Below are 25,634 nucleotides of genomic sequence, written 5' to 3'. Positions count from 1 at the left end.
CAAATGTTCTTCTCACGTTGTTAGCACAACCACAGTGATACTGCAGAGTAAAATCTGGGAGACCCCAAGGAATATTAGTCTGATAGTTTGTCATTCACAGAGTAAATTAACACAAGGCACTTAATAGATTTCTCTGTGAAGTCACCCTTAAACCATCTGGCATTAGTAGGCTTATAACATGCGCTAATACAAAAGTCCTGTTTGATGTCAAGTGACTGAATTAGTGACAAAGGCGAGCAGGTAAGAGGTTAAGGCCCAGGTGTTTCTGATGAGTCACCCAGACAAAGTACACTGTAGTCCAGAGGTCAGTTTCATCATAACTAGAACAAATTCCTATGTGGTCCTACTTGTCCTACTTGTTAGGGTTTTGTGGCTACATTTTAACATGTGGGGGGACATCAGTACTGGCCTGCTTGGTCGTGACATATCAAGAGTGAATTGTGGGCAAGTGTGTCTTGCTGGGAATTGGATCCAGAGCTCCAACTTAGAAGGGAATGCCCCGGATGAGCACAGAGACATACTGTATACTGTATATCATGTTGTACTGCATTTGTCCTTCTATTTTGGGTGTGCTAGATTGGGTCAGCCCAGTCCCATCTGCTAAGACACATTTATACACAAATGCAAACTGAAGATTACCGGTAGGTCAGCTCAAAATGTTAACAACAACAAGAAATACAATTTTTTTTCTGACTATAGCGCTCCATGTGGCCCTGAATGTGAATGAAGCTAGAAGGACAATGAGTGACTGATAAAACAGAACCCCTTTCAAAAAACAGGCGATTTTAGCAGTGAGGTATAAATCTAAACAAAAGTCAATAACATAATTGATATTTAAGCTCCAGTCTCTCTTGCAGTGACATTGCTGCTTAGGTTTGACAGTAGTTCACACCAACCTTCACTCCACTGGACAAAGTAAATATTTAAGTCTTTAGGCAGCAGAGAGCAGCTGAACTAAGAGGAGGCCATAGGGAGCGCCAATTGCTCCAAACACCTCTGTTTCTGGTGCTGACATGGGGGAAACTAAGAAGAGAGGAAGAAAAGGATGGAGTAAGAGCCTGGAGTGTGTCTCATTGCCAGTATACCCACCTGTTCAGACAGGCTTTTAAAGTTTAATGCCTTGCAGTCTCTTGCTTGGGCATATTTTTATGCCTTCGTCTTTTTTCCTTAGTTTCATCTCTGACACATATGTCAGTACCAAGAAATTAAGAAATCAAGATTGTCCGTGCTGTACTGTACTGAGATTTTTGAGACAAAATCAAGAAAATAAATAAAGGCAATAATAGGCTGACTAATCTGAGCAATTTAAAAGCTTGTGGAATTTAATTGCAATATGATGTAATCAAATATTTAACCAAATTGCAGTGTGTGCCGCAGAGCTGTCAAATATTATTGATTATTGCTATTATTTTCTCTACTTTGACAAACAACATTAAAATTAATGACAATTCAGAAAATAAAACGGAGACAGAGAAAAGAAGAAGCAGAGAAAAACAAACAACTGACTTGAAATCCACTTTGGAAAGCTATTCACACAAGAGCCTCTGCATCAGTTTGTCTAATTTTCCTGAATGTGTCTGGACAGGTGAGGAGCGAAGCAGGGAGAAGGACAGACGAAGTGGGTGGAGATAAGCAGAGTATAACAGAATGGATACTGTTGTGGGGCAGAATGAGGCTTGTAGCGGGTGATAAAAAAAAAAGAGAGCGAAGAGAACGGAGACTTTATAAAGAGAGGTGAGGTGGGGTAAAGAGGGTTTTAACACACTAACGAGATTGTCTGCAAAGTCGTCCTAAAGCTCCAAACACAGAACTCTCAACAAGTGGATGTGACATTTAGCTGTTAAGTCTGGGCAGAATATTCAAACTCCATGGGAATACGTAGTATCAATGGAGACCTAAAGCTTAAAAACAGAGCGCAATTAACAATAACTGTTGGCATTTAGGCCTATATAATGTTAGAATCTCACACACGTACGGTTGCCACTTCCAAGTTTAAATGACATTTCATTTCACACACGCAGCCAGAATTATTAGTATTATTTTATTAATATTTATTTTCTTTTTCTTCTCGTCAACAGGCCACTCTGCCATAAGGTGAGGAGGGCTTTTCTGCTGCTGAAAAAGAGTTAAAACAAACAAACAAACAAACAAAAAATGAGAAAGGACGAGCCAAGAGAGAAAAGGAGATTTAGTGCATCACCACTACACATTAACAGCTGTATCAGTTGGTCTCAGTTCAGAGAGGGGAAGGATTCCGACAGCTGGTGCGTGTGTGTGTGTGTGTGTGTGTGTGTGTGTGTGTGTGTGTGTGTGAAACGGGGGGAACTGGGTGTGGAGCTTTGACCAAGGGCACAGGACAGAAAGAAGTGTGTGGTGACTGGAAATTCCCCAGACTCTTTCTACCTGTAAAACAAACAAAAGTCCAAATCTGAGTTAGTAGAGATAATAACTCATTAACAACCAGTCTTCTTCTTCTTCTTTTTCTGTTGTTGAATGCTGGTTAAATTTCAAACACAAGCATTTGCTCTAAGTGTGGCAGCCCGACAAAGAGCAAGCAAATAAGAAAAATAAATTCCTCTGTCCACACATAGGTGCAATTTTTTAATATAAATTAGGTCAGGCATTATTATTGTAAATGTAGGTTGATTTCATATGGTTTTTTGTGTTTTACAGTCTGGTTAAGTTATATAAACATAATTGGACTCTTGTTTTGCTTGTTCAAAAATACATGATGTAATACATGAGTTTCAGGTACTATGTAGGTCTGCTAAATTATCAATTAAAACTAGGTATGAATTCATTTATTTATGTCTGGTAAGACAAAAAGATGAGATCCCAGTGAGTATCTTCAAATACAAAGAGGAAATCTCATCGAAAAGCAGATCCACATGACCTGCCAATCATCAGCTTGAGCGCTTGTTTATTCTCAGACAGTGTCATCACAATAAGAACAAGAACAAGAGGGTGACAGAATAAATGGTAAATATAATATATCAGTGACATAAGGTATTGTATCTTTATTTTATTTTCTACTTTTTTAATGAACTGAAATGACAACTCAGGGACAGGAATTATTATCGCCAGACTGCTGAAAAACTGAAAAAGAGGCAACCTGAATCTGGGGTTGTAAACAGTGTTTTATAATGAATACAACACAGACGACGGGACTGACAAAATAAACAGACGGCGGGGGTGGAGAGGGAGGGGTGTAGAGAAAGTGTGCTGAACTACTCAGCAACAGCCACTCAAGTCGTGACGTGTTCACGGTGCTTCCTGCAGCGCTTTAACCCGGGTCCTAGAGACAGTATTTGAGCTTTCTATTCGCTGCTTGGCGCTGTTGCTATGGGGCTGTGCATGTTGAGCCGTGCACGTTGCGCCGTGCATGGAAAACAGTTTGTGTGTGCTGAGTTTGGGATTAGGGCAGAAAGTGTCAGGAGCCGGGTGAAGAGCCCGCATCAACAAGGCAACATGATGAAACGTGGTTTTATTTCATTGTCACTTTTTGTTGTTGCTGCTGTTGTTGTTGTTGTCGTCGCTGTTGTTTACCTTATTAACGGTCATTATCTGACACTGCAAACATCATAGGATAAGGTTTACTGGATGGCTCCTGTCTGAGATGATGACCTTGTTGAACTTCGTGGTTTTAATCTCATATAACGATTAATTTTTATAAAGCAGCGTATGGCAGACCTGCTAAGTTTATTTTGACACTTCTGTGGCATCACAGTGAGGTTCCTGTGAACCTTCTGGATAATGAATTTATGTTGACAATAGCCTATAATCTCTCACAGGATGTTTATATCTGTAAATGTGACATTAAACGGACTACAATGAGTCTTAAAGAGCGATTTGTTTCAATAGTGACCTGTTAGTGTCTATTATAAATATCTCTGTCTTTGAAACAATGGCACTCATAGCGACTTGATAATGTAGCCTATCATAGACTTTATCGGCAAATGTGCCACCATTGGGACATAAATTGGTCTGTTAGAGTGAATCGAGCTATGATAAAGCATTTCAATGGGATTTTTTAAATATATATTTTTATAAATGTTTTATCTTTTTAAAACACCTTGTTCGCGTGTCTGTATTGGTTAAAGGTGTTTTCGCAGATTTGTCTCTATAACAAAAACACTCCTATGACATTACTGTTATGGTGTAATGTGTGAGTCTCTATTAGTCTAGCAAAATTCAACCTTATTTTATAGTTTTATAGTAAAAAGAGCCTAATGAATCAGTAACAACAGATGAAATAAAAACAATAACACACTTATCGGAGATGATAGCATGTAGTAAAGTAAAGTTAAAGCTTTTGAAATTTTTATTTTAAATCACGGACTAAGGAAGAATCCTGCTGCATTCCATCATCAACAGTTGAAAACATAACCGGACACTAAAAAGGGGGACAGTCTGCTGACTGATCACACCCAGCACCACTAGCTCGCGCCACAGACGCTCCACCGGCCGGGCGTGTTTTCATATCTCGCGGAGTTGCGACAGAGCGCGCGGTATGAAATGAATGAGAATATGACACCACTGTACATGTGTGCTTAACGTCTCGGCTGTTACAAATACCTGAAAAATAAAACACATCTGTCTTCCAGACTGTGGTGTGGTGGAAAAGCGTGATTTCAAGGGGAGGGCCGGTTGCCCCCCTACCCACCCCGCTCGTAGATTATGGAGAAGGGGAATGTTAGTATCACGGACAAACTTAAGAAAACACCTGTGATCAAGTCAGTTGAAAACAAACGGAAGGTAGCACAATAAACGAAAAGAAAGCGACAAGTAAGCGCTAAATGGACAAATGACAAACACTCTGACTACGATAAAACAATTCGCGAGAACATCAATTCAGCTTTTGTTTCCCGGAAACAAACAATTCTTCGACGTTAGATATCCATGCATATATGTATATTTTTAGATTTTAGTTAGAGCCAATACTGTTTAATAAAACATGTTCTGATTCTGCTGGTGTTATCCCCAGCTAGAAATTGGTTGCCAAGCATTGCATCATTCCTTTCATGTGACTCCCATACGCCCCAAATTCGTCCTGGCCGTCTTATGACTGCATCACAATTGCTGCTCGTACAAACTATATAGGCTAGAGCGAGAACAACCAGCACAGGCGACCCAGAGCCCCTCCTCCGTGCTGATTTCAGGTCACTCTATTGGATGTCGCCAAGGAAAAGATCTTTAAAGCGCTCTTCTGATTGGATCGGTGAAACGTCAGCCATCCTCGTCTTTCTAGGTTGTGATGAAGCTATCTTCCCATGCATAGTTCGGTTGACCTCTCCCTCCATATAAACACCGCCGGGAGTTTCCGACAAATCACATTCAGCCGTCAAGACTGAACAATGGTTAACATGAGCTATCACCAATTTTTACTAAAATATCCACATTCGAGTTCAAGACAGTCGAGAAGGCGAGCGAATAGAAGAAAAAGGGTAAGTGGAGATTCTTTTCATTTGTTCGGAGCATTTACTTGTTGGTCAATGATTTTCCGCCCTTTGGGAAGTAACGGCTACTTAGCCTACTGTTAAAGTGGTCTGGTGTACTGGAGAAAAAGAACAGATGTTTTTTGGAAGATGTGCCGGTGCCATTTTTAGGAGAGCAGCTGTCTTCGTCAGTCACAATTTACTTCGAGTTGTTTTCACGTGCTGTCTGGTTCGTTTGACAAGTTGTCAAGCTCATACAAACTTAAAGCTAGGGAGTTTTGACGCTTTGACATTTGAGCGTGCCAAACGTTTTATAATTGTTTTGTGAATTTTATAGCTACAGTTTCGAATACACCGATTTTAAAGTGTCGTTTCATTTGAACAGCACAACAGTCATTAGCTTACTCCGGCTGACGTCTGACAGTAATTGGTGTAGGGCTGTTGACTCGAAATTGAACAGCTTGTAATTTTGACAGCTGTGTTTCGTTCTCCCACTTCTGACAAACCCGTTTAAAGTAAATTCTAACCATTTGACAAATGGATATTTATACTGTTTTGTCTCTCTCTCTCTCTTTTTTTTTCTTCCAAAGCCACTCTTTCCCCCTCTCTGTCCCGTTTCCTTTTGTTTCGCCCATTCCTCCTGCTGGACTTCCATTTCCATGACGTAATTGTCTTGGCTCACAGTGGACATGAAGCCCAGCTAAAAAAGAAAATATTTATATGATTATATAAGAGGGTATTAGTAATTAGTACGTTTTGTTTAGCAAAGTTTTAAAGCCTGTATGAGGGCGCTGCAACGGGAACTTCAGTGTTTTGTCGTTAAGTTAAAGAGGATTTCTTCATTCTTTATCGTTCTGTAATGTAGTGATTTCTGCAATAAAACGCTGCATCTATGTGAAAATCAGGGATGAAGGCTGACATCCTTGTTTAAATGACATTCAGCTGTAGCCTTTGTCTACAATAAATATAACAATAAGGATGCCTTTTATTCAGTGATTTTTGTTTTGGACAGCGTTAGGCGATTAACATAAAAAGTAGAATTGACTGTCAGGTCAGGAAAGATCAATAGAAGGATATACTCGTCGTTTTTAACCACTTGTTTATCGAGCCCAACGTGTTGTGAGGACCGTAGAAAGCAGGGGGCGCAGTCGAGAACATTTTGGCCTTTGTTTACAATAATTAAATGACAGGAATTTTATCTTCTCAGTCGTTGTTAAACATTTGAACAGCTATTGACAATTTATCATTACTTTAAATTTTCATACTATTCCAAAGCAGCCACTCATATTTTACTTAGGGCACCCTTTGTTCTCTTGCTCTGTACTTGTGCAAATCATCATTTTAATTCTGAAATCTCAGCAAATTTCAACCCTCAGAGAAAAAAAACAAAAAAACCCCAAAACATTTTCCAATTTATTTAAGACTAATCTGTCAAATACTTCTTTCTTTCAGAATTGTTGGGACAAGTTATCTCCAACAAATTGGCAGACTTGATTAACAGAGACATTCTAAAGGTAAATTGGACTTCTTATATTTGACATTTTGAATGCTGCATGTGAAGTTAAGATTTTTATTTATTCAATTTGTTCATGCTAATATTAACATTTAATTCTGAAATTTTTGCACATATTTTGAATTTTCAGATTTATCTTTTTATAGCTATTTTAGCGCAGTACAGTCATGTCCTCACTTAGTGTCACTGTTATTCCATTTTACATTTAAGTGGATTACACAATATACTGACCTTTGCTCTAGCTTTTTTTTATTGTGATGTAATTATACAGGTAAAGGCTGTTGGCAGTATTTTCAATTATGATACCCCGCTTCTTTATCCCTGCATATCTACAAACTGTAACTCAGCCAGTTACTGAACAATAGAGATTAAAGCGAACGAGAGAGTTCTTGATGCGTCAGTCATCTAACTTGTGGCTGCTCTGCAATCTTTCATCTCCCCCAGGTCCAGTGTGAACTGTGTGGCCGAGTACCTGTGAGTTGTGACTGACTGGCGAGATGACTGCCGAGTGGCTACACCTGCCCCCACCGTACCCCCCTGGCGTGGGGCCGTTGTGTGGTGCAGAGTTGGAGGCGTGGTATGAGGACCTGCAGGATATTCTGGGCTCTGATACAGGAGGGGCAAAACTGGCACGTGCCCCCACATGCACCGAGGTCAGTAGCTTTAAGAGTGAAATGGCACTGACGCACATGATGGAGTGCGACTGTTTTCGTCTGTTGTATTTTCGTTAATATTTCTCTGTATTAGATTTGTTTGTGTAAAAATTTCATTGACAAGTTAAGCGATATTTTAGATATTTTGGCAATAGTTGACAGCTCTGTTTTGTGCTTGTAGAAAGAGCCGGAGTTTCTGGATGTTCTGGAGAGTTGTTCTCTGACATGGCTGACAGACGGAAGCCAAACGTGGGGCGAGGGTGTTCAGAGGGCAACAGAGGAGATCCACAACACCCAGCCTCTGCATCACACCTCATCATCATCCTCATCTTCTTCCTCCTCGTGCATGAGTCCAGCTGTTGCAGAAGAGCGGCGGGCAGAGGCTGAGAGTGGGAGAGGTGGAGACACCTCGGCAGGAGGCGGCAGTGATCTGCTGCCTCCTGAGTTCTTTGAGTTGCTGAGTGAAGGAGGAGTGGGAATGGTGGATCAGAGTGGAGCGGTGATCAGTGGTGGCTATTATTACCACCACCATCAACACCACCCAGATAATAACCCCCATCCTGCATCTCCCTCAGCAAGCGAGGAGGAATTGCCCTGTGTCCCCGATTCTCCATCCTGCTCCTCCTCAGCCTCCCAGTCGCCATCTCAAAATTGTTCTTCTCCCTCCTCACCCGTCTCCTCTCCCTCTGTCTACCCGTCCTCTCGCCTGGGAAAACGCAAGAGGACAACAAGCGAGAGGGCCAATGGTGCCTTGTCCTCTTTCGCCTCCTCCACGCAACGAACATCCTCATCCTATTCGTCTGCCAAAAAGAGCCGCAAAGAAAGAGAGCAGGAGAACGAGAGGAAGGTACAGGAGCTGACGGAGCAGAATGAGCGTTTGAAAGCAGAGATTGAAAGGCTGGGAGAGGAGGTACAGAGGACACGCAGAGCCCTGATAGAGAGATTAGTCAACACCAGGAAATGAGGGGAAAACAAATGAAAGACAGAATGGAAGACAGTAATAAAAGATGACAGGTCCTATAGAATTGGAATAAGCATTGCTGGGGAAAGGTGTAACATGGTGGTCATGAAATGCCTCTTAGACAGGAAAGGATGGAAACCAAAGATACTTTTTTGGAGGGGAGGGAGACAGAGCTTAAGATGGCAAGAAGCAGGAAAGTGATGAAAGTCAGGACAAAAGGCTCAGAGAGAAGGGGCTGCAACAGCATTGCGGCAAACAAAAAGACACAGCATGTATAAAGGAAAGGAAGAACAGACAGCTCTAAGTGCTAATGATACAGTGGTTTTGGTGAATGTTTGTCATTTTAAAGAATGCCTAACTCTAAGTTCCACCAAATAGAATGTCAGAAATAACAGCTGGGGACATTTGATGATCTGTATGTAGGACAGAAAAGAACTTAGTTCAGAGAGTGCATTTCATTGTCATCCGCTCCCACCATTTTGCAATAATTGTAACTCCTACGTTAAGGGCTGCAATCCCGCTAGCAGAGATTATTTGCCCCAATTTGTGGAGAGTTTAGGAGCTCAGGAAAAGTTTGAAAGTGCCCAGAGCAGTGTGAAAATGAGAGAATGAGGTTTTTTTTTTTTTGTTTGTTTTTTTTGGGGGGGGAGAATTCATACTCTTTCTTACTTTTTTAATAACCCATGGCTTGTGTGTATGTGTATTTAGATAAAGTAAGTAGGACCCGGCTATACTTTCTGAGCTGACCTTTTCTATCAATATGGTAATTTGTGGTAGAATTACCACAACTTTACTATTTTTATATACCGCTGTAATGCGTATGTACACAATTGTACTGTAATATGATGACATATCCACTGTTACTTTATCATTGTAGTCACATAAATTGTTAATTGTATAATATGCATGGCTTTTACCACTGATGGCATCAAATACATGTACTTTACCATACCATTTATTTTATCCTTCATTGTAATCCTGAATTTGCAATAAAAGATCAAATGTGCTACTCTGTGCTGACTCTCATGTTTATTGGTGTTCCTTTTTTAGATAATTGTGTAAACAAGAGGTAATCAAGAAGGGAGAAGTACAGACAGTTTTTTTTGTGAAATAAATCAATTAATTTCCCTGATCCAAAATGGGTATTTGTAGCAAATGGCAAAGAAAAAAAAAAGAAAACAATTTTCCAGCAGACATAAAAAAAAAAAACATCTTTAAATGCGCAACACACCTTCAAACGCTAATATCGTATGCTGACTTTATCACAGGGAGAGTATAAAATCAGTTTCTTTTGGTGTAGGGATTTGGAAAAATCCCTCCATTCTGTAGCTGTATTCATTTGACTCTCTCTTTGTGTGTTTTTGCTTCCCCGTCGGCCTATCCAGCATTTCATTAGTCCTCAGTGCCAATACCACATTGTCTTAGATCCTGTCACGGCTTTGCCTTAAGCTAATACCCTCATCTCTTTCTCAGTGTACATCTTGTTCCCATTCTCCACTATCATACCTCAAACCATTCTACTCTTCCCTTCTTCTGACAAACCTCCATCATTTTGCTTTCACTTTTGTTTCCTGTCTCACTTCTTCTTGCCCTTCTGGGGTGCAGGCTCCGGGCTCTTCCCCTCAGCCAGAGTCAGCCGTTTCTTAAGGTCCAACAGTATGGCCACCTCTGCTGTGACCACGGCCTTCTCTGCCTTCTGGGCTTTGAGTGCTCGTACCTTTTCCCCCTGCGATAGATAAAATGACAGATTTTAACAGATTCCTCACTCCCACATTTGATTTTGATTAAACGCTTCAGTTCATACAGACAAACAGAGGTTGGCAGCTTTTTCGTCAAAAAGTGCTCAATTAACTAAGGCGGCAACGCGTCTGTCTCGGCTGGAAATACTGAGAAATAAAATTTTTACCGCGACATATATATCGAAATGAAAAAAAAAATGCAAATAAATGACCAATTAATTACACACTCAAATGTTAAAAAATAATTTTCAAAATCAAGATACTAATCAAATGTAGCTTTTAAAATTAGCGTTTTAGCGTGCGTGATTCAATTTTTGGAGAAATCGTTTTCATGCCTTATGGAAGAAGACATTTTTTTTTTTTGTTCCTTACAAGAAGACAATCTTAAAGACAAAACAATGCAATTAAAATCTAAACTCTATTGGCAAATCAGTTCCAATTAGAAGATAATTTTTGAAAAATATCTACAAATATATGAAATGGGGTTTACAGTTGAGCCAGCAGTCTCACCTGCTCAGCCACAGCCTGAGTGAGCTGCTTGGCTTTTTCTGGGTCCACTGTGTTCACTGTCACCACCTCAGCAGCAGCAGGAGCTGCCTCAGTGGCAGGCTTAGTGCTGGCAGCGCTCTGAGCTGTCGTCTGAGGGAGGAAACACACGGATGACAATGTCCGAGGTCTGAGGCGTTTTGATGCCTATTATTTCTAGAGATTACTTACTTCATATCAGACAATAACACTCATCACTCAAAATGTCGATGGGATTTTATGAGTCAGTAAGTGTGAATGGACGGTGAATCAGACCGGACACACAGCGATGAGTAAAAATTAAAACGTCAGATGAGGTGCTGGTGTTAGTGAAGGCGTGCGGTAATTATCGTTGACACAACATGTGACTACACACACAAATACGGCCTGATACCTTTTTTTTAGGTGGTTCATCTTCTGGCTAGAGGCAGGCGGATGAGGAGGAGGTTTAGAGAGGGATTATTTTTATCTATATGATGGATGCTTAATACATAATTGAAACATTCAAAGTGTGTTTGCTCTGCATCATGTTTCCAAAGACAGATAAGTCTTCAGTACAAATTGTTATTCATGACGGCAGTCTGACAGGGGCCTGCGAAAAGCTATACATTATCAATTCATTCTTATTTCATTATTCATAAATAGTCAACCTATATTACCACAAGACCTGACTGTACTCATGCACGGACCATTAGACATCATAAACATCAAATACCTGCTGTCCACCAAATCTCTTCTTCAATGCCTCAATCTGGTCCCCCTCCAATTTCTGGAACAACGGACTGACCTGAGAGTAAAACAGGTTGCCAAAAGGAACAAAAAGGTAGAAATTCAAAAAGATATATGCACGAATATTTAAAAAGTTTGCAATTGTGGATCCAGCCCAAGGCCAGTGTAGCTGGAAAATTTAACCTGGAGGCTCTGTGCTCGTCTTTGAACAAAGAGGATTATGCAAGTAAGTAAGTAGATAACTATGTATGAGAAATCTGCAGACTTTCGATCATGACCACAGCTCTTCAATGCCGCATTACACTTATGACAAAAAGCGTCAGTTGTCAGAGAACTGTGCGCACTCAAGAGCCATGTGTGGCGCATTAGTGTGACATTAGAATAGCGCGGCCTGCCGCTCCTTGCCTGGAGACCTCAGTCATGAATCGTGATAGCCTTGGAGATCGAACGCAGCACTGGCAGGATGCTGCACAGACAGGTCACCAAGATTAGGCCTGAAGGGACAAGTGGCCTGAGAGAAACTTCCCGCTCGAAAGTCTGGAGCCTCAAAACACCGTCCAGGCTATTATTCCTAATCATATGTGTGTGTGTATCTTTACACGACAGCAATGTCCTCCAGAGCACTGACATATTGACAGGCTGTTGCATCCTCATTGTATCACCCAGCATCAGCATAGAGGTCGTTCCACAGGTTTGTGTATCTGCACATGTATGAAGCATGTGTGTACTTTTTTACGCTGTACTCACAGTCCCAACACGGTGGCCGGCACTCAGGGCGCACACGAAGGTGCCAGAGCCTTGCAACATGGTATCGATGCAAGACTGAGGGGCGTTGAGTTGGTCCCTGATGGTCTGGCTCACAGTTGGCATGTATGGCGACAACATCACTGAGAGCAAGCAGGCGATGTTCACAGAAACGCCGGTCACTGTGCCTGCACGCTGCCTGAGGAGGACAAACAGGTCAGTCAGTCACTCAGACAGGTCATGAATCGAAACGTTGGTCAATCTTACAATAGTCAGCAATGAGATCTCAATTAGTGCTTCTTTAGTTGGCTGTACATATTTATTTTAATATGCATTTTATTTTTATTGTATCATATTTATTACCTCTAAAACCTGACTATCAAATGAATCTATGTTAAATAAACTTTTCCTGTGAATGAGGGTGTCCTCTTCCCATCTCTGCTTTTTAAATAAAATGAGAGTCTGTGTACCTTGTGTGAAACCACACAGGTACAAATTCTGTTAAACTTATCAGTACTGGTCATCTCACCTTTCTGTGTCTCCTTCCTTGATCTTCTTCCAGGGTTCATTGACCTGAATGTACTGGTTGCCATGGCGAGAGATGTTGAGGATGTGTTTCAGAGAATCACGGATTCTGGTGGACAATTTGAGAGAAAATTTGATGGTGGCAGAACAATGTTGATCTAAACTGAAGGAAGTACATAAGATATATATATATACATATATAGATATATATATGTATCTATATATATATATAGATAGATATATATATGTGTGTTATCTCAAGATAATGAAACTATCAATCAAATGGTAGTAACGAATCCCTCAATTAAACTAATTTAAGATGAGCAAAATGTTATATCTTAATAGCCATTTCAGCTATCCATCCATCCATTTTCTATACTGCTTATCCGTCAGGGTCGTGGGGGAGCTGGAGTCTATCCCAGCTGACTACGGACGAGAGGCGGGGTTCACTCTGGACTGGTCGCCAGTCAATCGCGCCATTTCAGCTAAACTGATCAAAATATGCACCTTCTGACAGGTGTGTGACTTGAAAAGTCTTACTTGACTTTGTCCATGAGCTGGATGTACTGCTGCAGCTCCCAGCCCACCAGAGCCAGGAGCTTCTTATCTTCCTGCTGTAGCTCCATGGCAGGCACACAGCCATCAAAGAACTTAGTAACAAACATGCCAGCTCTGGAGGAGAGAGGGAGAGAAAGGTTTAGGAAGATGAATTACAAAAAAAACAAAAACAAAAAAAACATAGAAAAATGTGGCAACAGATGGAAAAAGGCTGAGAGAGAAAGCGTGATATAGAGAGAGAGAGAGAGAGAGAGAGAGCAAAACAAGAGAAGGGCACGTTACTTGACTTGCTAATTGTTCATAAATTATAGATTTTGCTGCCAGTTTTAATACAGTGGTCTGCTAGTGTAAACTAACACAACAGCGTGCTGCGCTGAGCCTCTTCACAGCTCCTTTATCGCCCCTACGTTGTAGCTGTGTCTAGAGCCAGTCATTTTTTTAAATTAGTTTTACGTGCGTTTCAGGAGGATGTTCGTAGTGAGAAGGTTTTGCCACGTCTGATGCAACAAACCTTTCTATATTTTACACATTTCTCAGCCTCAGAGGAAGGTCTGCCAAACCAAAATGCTTTACAATGAGCTGTGATTCTGATGTGTGACCATGAACTTTGTATGACCTGCACTCATAATTTGTTTGAGTCCTGTGATTGGTGAAATTGCTAAGCGCTGAAATCTTTTTCCACCCTAAGAAAACAAAGATAATATTTCTACTGTTACAATAGCGGAATCACCCTCACATAAAGTAGAATTGCTGCTGGTAAATATTAAGTTTGGATATACCCATTTTGATTTGACAAGATGAAATTCGCAACAGTCAGTTCTTCAACTGAACAGAAATTAACCGTAACGCCACAGAATCATTTATGAATTTGAAAAGGCGGCACATGATGGACACACTGTCGCTAATGATGTCGTGATTTAGTAACTGGAGCCAGGCAAGGACAGAAATTCTATTCTGAAGCAGAATACTTTCTACCTCCAACACCTTAGGCTGGATGCAATCTTCAAGATATTTTGGAACCAATTAAGCATCAACGTTGCTGCCCGAGACCAATTTTGAAGATCAAGGTACTTTGAAAAAAAGCTGCTGAGAAAAATCTTTGATGTGGGATTTAACCCTGAACTTTTAGAAATCATTTGAGGCGATGTAATTGGGGCTAAATTACACCATCCCAAACAAATTTAGAAAACTAGGGTGAGCCTCTTGTAATAGTTGCTGCTCTAACAAACTAATCTGAAAACTTAGTTGTTAATTGGACTGGATGACACTTTTGCTGTGTATTTACCTTTAGAGTGAAACTCATTATGTACAAAATGTGAGTAACTTGAGGTGGATTGCCCTGTTTTTTATTTCACTGGTGACTGATCTCAATTGGTCAAAACAATTAGAAGAGGAAAAGAGAGCCCAACACAGAAAAGAAACAGAAACGGGTCACATATAAGCACATTGAGAGTGCAGGAGTTCATTTTATAATGTGATTTTACCAACCTGTTGATGAAATTTCCCAAGTTGTTGAGCAGCTCAGAGTTGTTCTTTGTAGCCATGTCAGCCCAGGAGAAGGCTGAATCCTGTCCCTCTGGGCGCACATAGAGAAGGTAGAAGCGCCATACATCAGAAGGGATGCCCGTGTCCTTGGCCATGTCTCCAAACACACCAACGCCACGGCTCTTGGAGAACTTGGTGTCCTCGTAATTCAGATATTCTGTGGGAAAGTGACAGCATAAGTTACTGTCAAAGCTGTCAAACATAAACTTCCAGTGTGAATGTGATTGATCAAGATGTCTGTGTTGCACCGCCACTCAACAGAATGAATTCGCTCTTACAGTGGTTTTAAACCCATTTTAAGATCTGCTGCAAATCCCACTCGTTAACTAATAAGATAACTATTATAACTATTAAGATAAATATTAATCAGCCGGGGAAATCAGTCAGTCTTACCAGTGGCAATGAGGTGGTTGACCAGAGTGTAGTTGTCCTGCGCTCCCAGTAGGGAGCAGGGGAACACCACACTGTGGAATGGCACATTATCTTTGGCCATGAAGTTGTACAGCTCCACCTAATGGCAGAGAAACAACACTGCAGTGTTAGGATGACATCATATTAGATCATCATGAGATCATCCAGTTCAAAGACGACTTATCAGCTCTCCCCAACCCCCATCCGTGTGTGCGTCTGTGTGTGCGCGCACAAATACACACATAACAGGAGCTCAATCCTGGGGTTTTAGATAGAGATGAGTCAGTGAGAAGAAGAAGAAGAAGATGTATTAGCTTTTCTTTAATCTAAAGAGTTTTATTTATCTAACTAAAATTAAATACACATGTAAATGAACCAGCTAACGAACTAGTGTATTTCCAGCCTTACACTTGTTACTGTATGGGAGGGAAACTGAGTGGCTTGTAAGCTTGTAATATCATTGCATATACACAAACAAAATGAAACAAACTGTTCCCTTTTCTCAGTAAAGCTGATGACAGCTAGAATCAAGAAAACCTTCAGTAGACCAATCATGCTGAGACTTATCTCGGCAGGGAGGAATCCAGAAGAGGAGCTCTGTAGCCTTCTACACATTATACTGTGTGTACATTGTAGCTCTGGAGGGTACAAAACTGGATGTGCGTTTTATTCATAATCAAAGAGGTTATGTCTTCATTCGTTTCACATTAGGGTTATATGGGGCAAGGAATTACACCGTGTACTAATGAAGAAAGCAGAAGACCAGATGGGGCAATGAAAAAAGCAATCAGACACATTCTGTGAGAACAAAATCTGAGCCAAGCCCATGCATCAGTACTCTGCTCGGCTCATCAATTCTGACAACATGTGTCTCGGGAATGGGTTACCTGATGAGGATTCTTCCACCACTTTTCCCATTCGTCTGTGTAGTTGGCGGTAATAGACAGATAACCAATGGGGGCGTCGAACCACACGTAGAACACCTGTGAGGCAGCGAGAGCCATGAATGACAAGGGATGCAATTTCTACATCAAATTTTGCTGTTCATCTGTGTTGGGGGAAAGTTTTAAAGCTGTGAGCTACAAGAAGAGGTCAGTGTTCCAACATGTTTACACATGCCACACTTAGAGTGTCTCCAGGTGAATCGCAACAGAGAGGGAGAGAGGGCACTGCAGTATCATCAGTCAGTGCAGTACTTGGAAGCAGTTAATGAAGTGCACAATCATTTTCAATATTTAATTAGGAACCTGACCTTAGAAATTGAGTGTTTGCATTCATTATCTTCACAACAGGTAATCTATGTCAGCAGTAGAGCTTTAATGAGCTTCAGTAAAATAGGCAAAAACAGAGCGTGGTGTGCATCATTTCTACAGTATAATAAACTAAAATCAAGCAAATGCTATTAGATAGCAAGGTTTTTATGAGAATTTTCTTTTTCTTTTACTCTGGGCAACAATAAGCAGACCTTGTCACTAAAGTCAGCATGAGGTACTGGCGTTCCCCACTTCAGGTCCCTGGTGATGCAGCGAGGTTTGAGTCCATCTCTCAGCCAGGAGCGAGTGATCTGCTTGGCATTTGATGTCCAGTCTCCTGTGCTGGTTGACTTGTCCAGCCACTGCTCCAACTCACTCTCAAGCTGCAGGAGAGAAAGGGGGAGAATGAAAATGCTGACAACAACAACCAGATGTCTTAACTCTAGACCACAGCTCTAGAAAGAGTAAATTAGCACAGGGATAACTGCTTTACACAAGCTGTCTGACTTTGAATTCTACTTTACACTTGATTTTCATTTCCCAACAAGCCAACCTGTGACCACAATCTGTAGAATGGACAAACCAGATCATTCCGAATGTGAAAAGCATACCTTTGGCAGGTCCAGGAACAGATGTTTGGAGGAGCTGATGATGGGAGTCTGGCTACAGACCTTACACTGGGGTTCCTGGAGTAGAAAGCGGTCAGTAAGGATCAGTACCGGTTAGGCTTAAATTAAAGATTTTTCCTCTATAACAGCAGAAACAAAAAAGTTCTAGACCCCCCCCCCCCACACACACTCTTTTAACTATTCATTTAATGGCAGTAATGGACATTAAATTGATCAGCCTACTCTTGCCTTTTATCATCAACATTCCAACTCACCTTGAGCTCCACAGCATTGATGAGCCGTCCACACTTGTCACACTGGTCACCACGAGCTTCTGGGTAGCTGCAATGGGGGCAGGTTCCCTCTACGAAGCGGTCAGCAAGGAAACGCTGGCAGTTTTCACAACGCAGCTGCTCCACCGTGTCCTCCACCAGAAAACCATGCTTGTGGAGTCGCCAGAAAATATCTTGGGCAATCCTGAAAGGATAACAGAACATAAAGATGGCTGTAAATTGTGTTGGGGATTGTGCCTGGGCTGCAAAGACAACATATTTGTCTTCTGAACTAAGTTAAAGATTATATAAACACAATTGTTATGTGGAAAATAACACATCATTTTTGACCCCATTTTTGTTATACAATTTAGATTGATATTGCTCTTCATTCTTGGCTACAAAAAAATGCAAACTTTACGGATCAATACAGGATTATAGATGTAGAGCAATATGCTAGCAAAAGATGATGTACAAAAAACAAAGTAGATTGTTATCTTTTGTGGTGGATAGTAAATTTAAAATGAATGACCTAACATCCAAAGCATTTTTCATGAATCAAGTCAAAAGTCTTTAATCTGCGGACCGTTTTTCATTTTTCAAAGCACATTGTTCTGGTGCATGGTGTTTGATGCCTTTTATGTTGTCCTCTATGAAAGCAAAGGGCTGAAAACAAGAGTTTTTATCCGTATAATCCTTTTCCATGTACAAGCTCAAGAAATAAATTCTCCTCTTCACTCAGTGAAGCACCTCTCTTTTGTGTCCATTTGCACGTGTTATAAGTACGTTAACGCACCAAAAACCCATCTTATTTACAATGAAGTGGAGCCTCACCTGACTGTCTAAATCTACGTTTACACATGGCTCTAAGCTTAGTTAACATGGTCAGCACCATTGCACAAAAGCAAAGCCAAAATATTCCAGAAATGAGCACTGACGTCCTGCACTAATGACGCCATTTATAACTGGTGTCTGTGCAGTAGTGATCAGACGGTGGAGCCACACAACCGAGTTGCTGCCTGTACACCCAAGCAACACTCAGCTGTCGATCATGACATTTCATATCGATTAAAACTGAACTCATCAGAAAAATGAACACCTGACTAAACATCCTTGTGATAAGAACAATGGAGAGCACAGGGAGTTCTCATGTCGCCCATCTTCATATACAGTCATTGTTTCAGACATTTAAATCTGTCCCTTCCTACAAGCTGACTGGAGATGTGTGTTAAGGAGGTGACAATTCAGTCTGATCTGATCTCAGGCAAGTGTGCTGTAGTAGTGTGTGGCTAATTAACAGATGATATTCAAGAGCCACACGTGAGCACTGCAGCTCAAGACACAATGCTGTACAACAAATGATTTTTTTCATTTTATAAACCTCTGAAATGTAAGCAATTCTATGAAGACAATTTCTTGATTCTACAATCATGTTCAATAATCTGAGATTAAGTCCAGTAGAACTAATGCTTGAGAAGGCTAGACACCCATACCAGTATCTACTGCTAGATTACAGTAATCCTATGTTGTGTAATTGTATAGTAATCGTATGGAAACGTGCCCTTTCATACCAAAGCCAGGCAGTATCAGAACCACATCCAACTAGGGTCGTGAAACTCACATGACAGCAGATTACATTTTTTTTTCAAACAGGCCAACTATAGCCACCCCCCCCCCCTCCCACACACACACACACATACACACACACACACACACACACACATATATACACACAGCTTCCACTTACTCTGTCTGTTTCTTTGTGGTGGTTCTGCCAAAAAAGTCAAAGTCAATCTGGAACCACTTGTAGATGCTGGAATGAACGGCATGATACTTGTCGCAGATCTGCTGTGGCGTCAGACCCTCCTCTCTGGCCTTGTTCTCTGTAGCTGTGCCATACTCATCTGTCCCACACACATACAGCACGTTACAGCCTCGCAAACGGCTGTACCTTTAAGGAAAGAGACGCATGGAGTTACTAAGACATGAGAGACACTCAAAGAGAGAGATGCAAGTGAGGGAGACAGGTGTAGGCAAGAAAAAAGAAATGGAGTTAGAAAGATGACCTTGGGGAGTTACAGAGGGAATAACAGTGAGGTTGAGTGAGTGAAGAAGAAAAAGGAGGATATGGTGATATGCCACTGATGTACATCGTGTATGCACAAGATTATTATGCTCTTATGTAAACATAACATCTGTCTAGTGCAGAGGTCAATACCTTATTCACGATCACCAATATTTTGTTTTTTCCTACCTGCTAAAGACATCAGCGCTGAGGACGCAGCCAATGATGTTGCCCAGGTGGGGGACGTTGTTGACATAAGGCAAAGCACTGGTCACAAGCAGGTTTCGCTTGCCCTCCTGTGGCAATCTGATAAGAAAAACTAGAATTACCACCTTGTGATTGTATGCCTCCACACACCAACACACCATGTCTGTCCAGACTATGTAGCAACTATTAGAGAGCTTCATCACATGGTGCAACAACAATCACCTGAAGCTCAGCATCATCAGCACCAATGAGTTTGTGGTGGACTACGGTGCTTCAAATACGGATGTCGCTGCTACACTGTCACTGGCATTTTTAATTACTTACATGGGGTGTTGTCTGTCTGTAGCCAAAGGACCAGCAGTCAAACCTCGGCTCCAGGTGAGAGCAGCCGCCTCCATTTCCTCTTCTGAAATCACACGCTCCTCACCCTAAGCAAACATTTAGATCATTGAGATTAGAATTGTTAGATTAATAACATCCATGATTAAATATTTGTATTTTAAACCTTCAGTTTTATTTAGTTTTATATTAGCACTGTGAGCAAAAAGTGGAATAGTGGAACTTAGAGTAATTGCATGAACTATAAATGCTAAGAGCTTGGAAATACTGACCATCAAATAAAAACTTTATTGCCACTTAAAGTAGTCAAATGATAACAAAATTAACAAAAACTCATAATAAACTGACATTGGGGACTCACAATGACCGAACTTAACATCACACTTTGTTCAGAATCAAAATGAATGTTAAACAAGTAAAAACATAAGAAGGCCAGTAAATGCACAAAGTTGGGATTGTGTTTATTTTAACTGTAGAAAAACTCTTTGACTTAATGTGTTTAAAGAGAAATAATAATCCATAACTACCATGGAAAAAAAAAACATCAGTTGATCCTTAGTCAAGTGTTTGACCTTTTTCACCTCACTTTTTGACCAGTGATCCTGAAGCATTTAACACTCCGAGATAAACTACACCCGTTTCAAATCCTACCACGCTCACATAAGAAAGAAATGTAGGATAAAGGAAACAGTGACGTAACCTCTGTCTGCTGTATGTTCTAGATCCTTAATTTAGCTTTCATAGAGCCAGGTTAACCCTCACATGGAGACTGCATCTGCTTTACAAGAGAGTCCCACTTAGTTTGAAGTGAGTTCAAGCCTCAAATTAACTTTCTTCCCAAGTAAAAAAAGCTACAGTGAAATATGGACTGAAAATGTGGGAAAGGCATTATGTGACAATACATGCGTTTGGTATGGTGTTGTTTGTGTGTCTATGAAGAAAATACAAAAGACAATACATTTTCTTGGAAATCTCAAGGGGCATACATTTTTCCTAAGGCATAACCACAAATGTAGCTAGGCACTGAAGCTCCTCTGGATGCTTTTTGTTCAGTAAGAAAGCTTTAAGCCTAATAGATATCTCAATGATCTGGCTGATACCTCAGCAGGGTTGCTGTTGCATGGCTCTGTTGCTCTGCACTGGCTGCTCTGAGGGGCAGGCTGCCTCTGCATGTAGCTCTTCATACCCTGCAGGCCTTTTCCCTGCAGCACTTTCTGAGCAGCAGACTGGAAACTGTGCATAGCAGCCCCACGGTCAAACCAAGCCTTCACAGACTTTTGTTCACCTGACAAGAAAAGTGAAGGGTTGAGGTGAGGGCTGTTCGAACACAGAGAACAAATCAGATGGAAATAAATGAAAATGAAAATAAAGGAAGAATGTGACCAAAGGGAAAAAAACCAAAATGAATTCATAAAGGAAAAGAAGAAGCTGAGGTATGTAAACTGGTGGAGTATTTCTGCATGATCAATAACAGAGAATTGTGTGCTTACCCAGAGTTAATGAAGAGTCAGATAAAATGGGGTAGAGGGCAGCCCACAAAACAACATCAGCGACTGAAACGGACTCCTGAAACACAGCACAGTTTAATGACTAGTGCTTTTAAAGTGGTTAGTACACACTATTCCTGAACTGGCCATGTGTCCTTCGTTTCCAGTCACTCTATGAAAAACCTCCCTCAACAAGGTAGGATCCACCCGAGCCCTGGTGACATAAAGTGTACACCTACAGAACAATCATGAGTAAGACTATTTTCAGCATGATTCTTTTATTTGTGCTTGTATCTCACTAAAAAAGGACTATGCACTCTTCATCACTGTGTGTGCTTACTACAGTTTTTCTTAAGCTTCACAATCCTCCACCCACCACCCACGCTCAGGCTCATCTGTAACTTCAGGGACCTCCTCCCCGGATAAACTGTTTCATTTAAAAATGCACCCCAAGCTCAACATCAGCAGCTGAAAAAGGAAAAGAAGAAAGAAAGATGCTGCTGGAGGAGCTGATGTGGCACAGAGGCGATGCTCAGTTAGGCTAAACTCAGAGTTTCCAAAAGAGCATCATGAACTTTTGACCTAATCATATGTTATGTAAACTGAAAAGGCCTGTTTGAGTGAGCACTGAATGAGTTTGTCTTCCTTTTCCCAATGTATTATATGCAGTAACTAAATGGGCAAGAAGATGCTAAAATGCCATACCCCGGTTAAATATGGTGTGTTCCCCTTGCTCAAGCTTTGGTCCAAGTAGTTTAGGGGCCCCTGGAGGACCTTGGACACCTCTGATCCTTTCCCTTGCAGTACTGCCATGTGAAGGGCCTGTAGCAATGCAGGCTGCACAAATAAGACAAAACAGACATTAATTAGAACTGACTGAATGATCAAGTGGCAAACCAGAGACTGCCGTTAAACACTGTATTTCCTTAAACCCTACAGAGCACACTGATAAATTTCTTCTACAGATTATTCTTTTGAGAGCATGAGTTTTAGTCATTTAGCTGCATGGATTTATAAGGTGAGAAAAGATAAGATAAGAAAACCTTTATTTGTCCCACAAAGGGGAAATTGCAGTGCTACAACAGCAGGGCACAAGAACAGCACTGGAATAAGAGTTACAGGATCAGAAATATTTAAGATAATAATAATAAGAAAAGAATAATAATCAGAAGAACTATAAAATAAACATAAAATAGCATATACCTATCTGGAACTCAACTACAAAGCTCTGCATAAATAATAATTTCTTATGTACAGTGAGCGACTAACAGCAAGTGACAAAAATTGCACATGGTGACTTCAGATGGATGACAGAGCGGACAATGTTAAAATGATGATTGCATTTTTATTTGAATTTTTATTTTTTACTTTTCATTCTGTCGAGGTTTACTGCTTAGTTCAGCAGATTACCAACAGAGTGAAAGGTCAATGTTTATATGAAGCTTACCTGAAGATCTCTGGCCTCCCATTCAAGCCACTGATTGCAAAGCTCACTGCAGTCTTGTCCACTGACTTCAAAAAGGTATCTAAGGTGTAACAAGTGGAAAACAGAGGGAAGTCCTGACAAACTGCTGTAGTTTATTTGCTTTCAAAAGGATTTTCCTCTGATCTGTGCCAAGCAGACATACCTAAAATACAGATATCTGACACCAATTTACTTTATTTTAGGAGTTTGTTACACTGTGCCTACAGAAGTTACTGTCATGTAATCATTGTCAAACTGAGGCTGAAACTGCTATTGTTGCCTACTTCATTTTTTATAAGCATATTGTCAGATCTATCAAATTCATAACCATATACATACTATATATAATGGAAATGGCATAAGTGCCATTAAAACAGAAAGCCTCAGTCCTTGACAAGTGAGGGTGGACCGAGTTTTGTGAAACACATGGCTGTATAAAATATATTATTGCATGTGCTCAGTTCATTTGCAAACTACTGCATTCTGTTGTTATGTATGTTTTACACAGCATTCAGCCTTTTTGGAATCAGGGTGCCAAGATATCAAGCAAGAAGGACTATTATCTACTGACCTGCAGATGGCATTGGGGATGAAAAGGTGCTGTTCAGTAGGCAGGAGCAGGGCTGGCAAGGCTGGACGGCCAAGGAAGGGCACCACACAGTCTGGAAAAAAAAACCAAAACAAAACACACACACAATATTTGTTCAGATAACATCAAATAAAATGCATGAAACTTGCGACAGTCAAGACTGTAAAGCGGAGAGGTAGCCTAGATCCTTCATGTTGTTGACACATGTTGATTCCTTTATTCTAATGATCAAAGTCTCAGCTTTGCCAATTGAGCACACAACAGTGTTTGCTTTATGAGAAAGTTGGGTGGCTGTTGTGTTCAGAGAGATGAGAACAGCACTACATGTAGATTTATTTGCAAAGAACTTCTCAGCAAACTACTTAGATGTCTTTTTAAATATTGATCATGTATGGGCTGCACTAGATTCCAAGATTACTAAATGCTCAAGTAATACCAACTGAGAAACCAAAAGAAGAAGTGAAACAATTGGCAGGAAAATGCTTGGATGCTCTTAGCTGGCTTGGAGCTGTGGGAGTGTATGTGTTTTCGCTGTCTGCCCGTAGTGCAGTTCATCTATACTGTGTATATACACATATATGTATTGCTATTTTTAACTTGCTTTTAATGTCCTATAAATGCAGAGTGTCCACGAAGACAATGAACTGCTCTCATTGGACCACCAGTGAGATAAATAAAGGCTGAATGAACATGAGGGGATTCTGAGAATACATTTTAAATGGTGTTTTGACTTCACAGTTGACAATACAATTTAATATGTTTTGGTGGCTCTAGGAATCAGTACAGCAGGAATAACATTTATATTAGCCGTAATAATATTTCAGGCTAATTTGCAGTAGAATGAGTATGTCTTTACAGGGAAGTACAAGAAGAACAGCTGTATATTTTACTGTGTTTACTGTACTTGTAAATTGTTAATTTATTACCTCTCTCTCTCTCTCTATATATATATATATATATAGGGAAGGCAAAAACCTATTGTTTTTGCACACTTTTTGCTCTCTTTTTCTGTTCTTGTGAGCTCCCATAAGTGAATTTTCCCACCTTGAGATCAGTGAAGTTCATCTTATCTTAAGATACAAATCACTACACCATGTTAAAATTGTTGAACTTGGTCCAATCAAGATTCCTTGATTGTTAATAAAGGTGGGGTGCAGTCTGATCAACATGGCAAAAATAACAACATACCAGTGTAGTCCTTATCAGATTTGGCGTTGTTTCTTGTTCCAGGCATGAAATATGTAGCTATCGTGCCATATGTTGCATAAGTAGGAGCCTAATTTGTGAAGCTATGAACAGCTAAACACAGGCTATGTGAAACTACACACAAAACAGTACTAAAACAAGACAAACAAAGCCGTGATGTGCAGTAAGAGTTGTCTAGCCGCTTCCCAGATACAGTTGCAAGAGGACCGGTTGGTTCACCTCATTCACCACCAGTGACTGACAGTGACAGGCAGGTACAACTTGAACAGGACTACAGCTCACGTTAGGTTGCTGTTCCACAGTTACACGTCAGTTACAGCACACTCAACTCAAACTTGACAAAACCACACGTAAAGATTAGCCATATAATAACAGAAGTCGTTTGTTATTAAACTCCACTGGGTAAACGCAGATGCAAACCATGCTCTCTTACCTTCGTGGCTGACATACTCAACGTCGCACTGAACCTCAGTCACTCCTAAAGCAGCTAACACCTTCAGGCACTGCGGGTTGCCTTCACTTACGAAGAGCTTCATCTGGACGCTGGTGACTACACTGGTCTGGTCTGTTCGGGAGTGACGACGGGCTTTAAGGGTGGCAAAGTGTTTAAAACACTGATATACTGATCTAAACTTTGCCAGTCAGTGCCGCCCTCACGCTGATGCAAGTCGCACTCGCGTTTTACCAACCGTGGAAATGTAGTTTTTGAGTGGCGTCTCTGTCTCTAACAAAACTGTAGCTGCCTATTATATGGACTACATCTCCCATGAACATTTCCCACGGCGTGCAGTTCGCCATGCGAAAG

General features: G+C 40.8%; 2 protein-coding genes across 3 annotated transcripts; one reads left to right on the top strand and one right to left on the bottom strand.

Moving 5' to 3' along the window:
• The first annotated feature begins 5,286 nt into the window (after positions 1–5,286).
• Positions 5,287–9,568, top strand: ddit3 (DNA-damage-inducible transcript 3). Its single transcript, XM_046383241.1, has 4 exons — positions 5,287–5,444; positions 6,888–6,949; positions 7,393–7,601; positions 7,783–9,568. The coding sequence occupies exons 3-4, from the start codon at positions 7,446–7,448 to the stop codon at positions 8,563–8,565; spliced, it is 939 nt and encodes a 312-aa protein (XP_046239197.1). The 5' UTR covers positions 5,287–5,444; positions 6,888–6,949; positions 7,393–7,445; the 3' UTR covers positions 8,566–9,568.
• An 8-nt stretch (positions 9,569–9,576) lies between these two features.
• On the bottom strand, positions 9,577–25,524 carry mars1 (methionyl-tRNA synthetase 1). 2 transcript variants are annotated; one of them, XM_046383234.1, is made up of 22 exons: positions 25,263–25,524; positions 23,606–23,696; positions 23,017–23,095; positions 22,275–22,406; positions 21,573–21,648; positions 21,183–21,367; positions 20,068–20,171; positions 19,726–19,842; positions 19,219–19,422; positions 17,475–17,676; positions 17,203–17,277; positions 16,804–16,974; positions 16,226–16,321; positions 15,321–15,438; positions 14,871–15,084; positions 13,365–13,496; positions 12,829–12,933; positions 12,303–12,498; positions 11,542–11,613; positions 11,221–11,247; positions 10,812–10,940; positions 9,577–10,288 (listed from the first exon to the last, which is right to left on the bottom strand). In XM_046383234.1, the coding sequence occupies exons 1-22, from the start codon at positions 25,363–25,365 to the stop codon at positions 10,139–10,141; spliced, it is 2,778 nt and encodes a 925-aa protein (XP_046239190.1). In that variant the 5' UTR covers positions 25,366–25,524; the 3' UTR covers positions 9,577–10,138. The 2 variants fall into 2 exon arrangements, with proteins under 2 accessions (XP_046239190.1, XP_046239192.1); XM_046383236.1 differs by lacking the exon at positions 11,221–11,247 and having other exon boundaries at positions 25,263–25,523.
• Positions 25,525–25,634: the final 110 nt, after the last annotated feature.

Source organism: Scatophagus argus, chromosome 3 (assembly GCF_020382885.2).
Source record: "Scatophagus argus isolate fScaArg1 chromosome 3, fScaArg1.pri, whole genome shotgun sequence".
Lineage (NCBI taxonomy): Eukaryota > Metazoa > Chordata > Actinopteri > Scatophagidae > Scatophagus > Scatophagus argus.
The sequence above is the reverse complement of the archived record's forward strand: the minus strand, read 5'-3'. Positions and strand labels throughout refer to the sequence as shown.

Excerpts from the sequence above, each read along its gene's own strand:
- ddit3 (XM_046383241.1), top strand. The coding sequence starts at position 7,446 with ATGACTGCCGAGTGGCTACACCTGCCCCCACCGTACCCCCCTGGCGTG. Across the intron at positions 7,602-7,782 it reads GTGCCCCCACATGCACCGAG|AAAGAGCCGGAGTTTCTGGA; the intron begins GTCAGTAGCTTT and ends TTGTGCTTGTAG.
- mars1 (XM_046383234.1), bottom strand. The coding sequence starts at position 25,365 with ATGAAGCTCTTCGTAAGTGAAGGCAACCCGCAGTGCCTGAAGGTGTTA. Across the intron at positions 12,934-13,364 it reads CAGCTCATGGACAAAGTCAA|AATCCGTGATTCTCTGAAAC; the intron begins GTAAGACTTTTC and ends ATTGTCCACCAG. Across the intron at positions 11,614-12,302 it reads CCGGCCACCGTGTTGGGACT|GTCAGTCCGTTGTTCCAGAA; the intron begins GTGAGTACAGCG and ends TTTTACTCTCAG.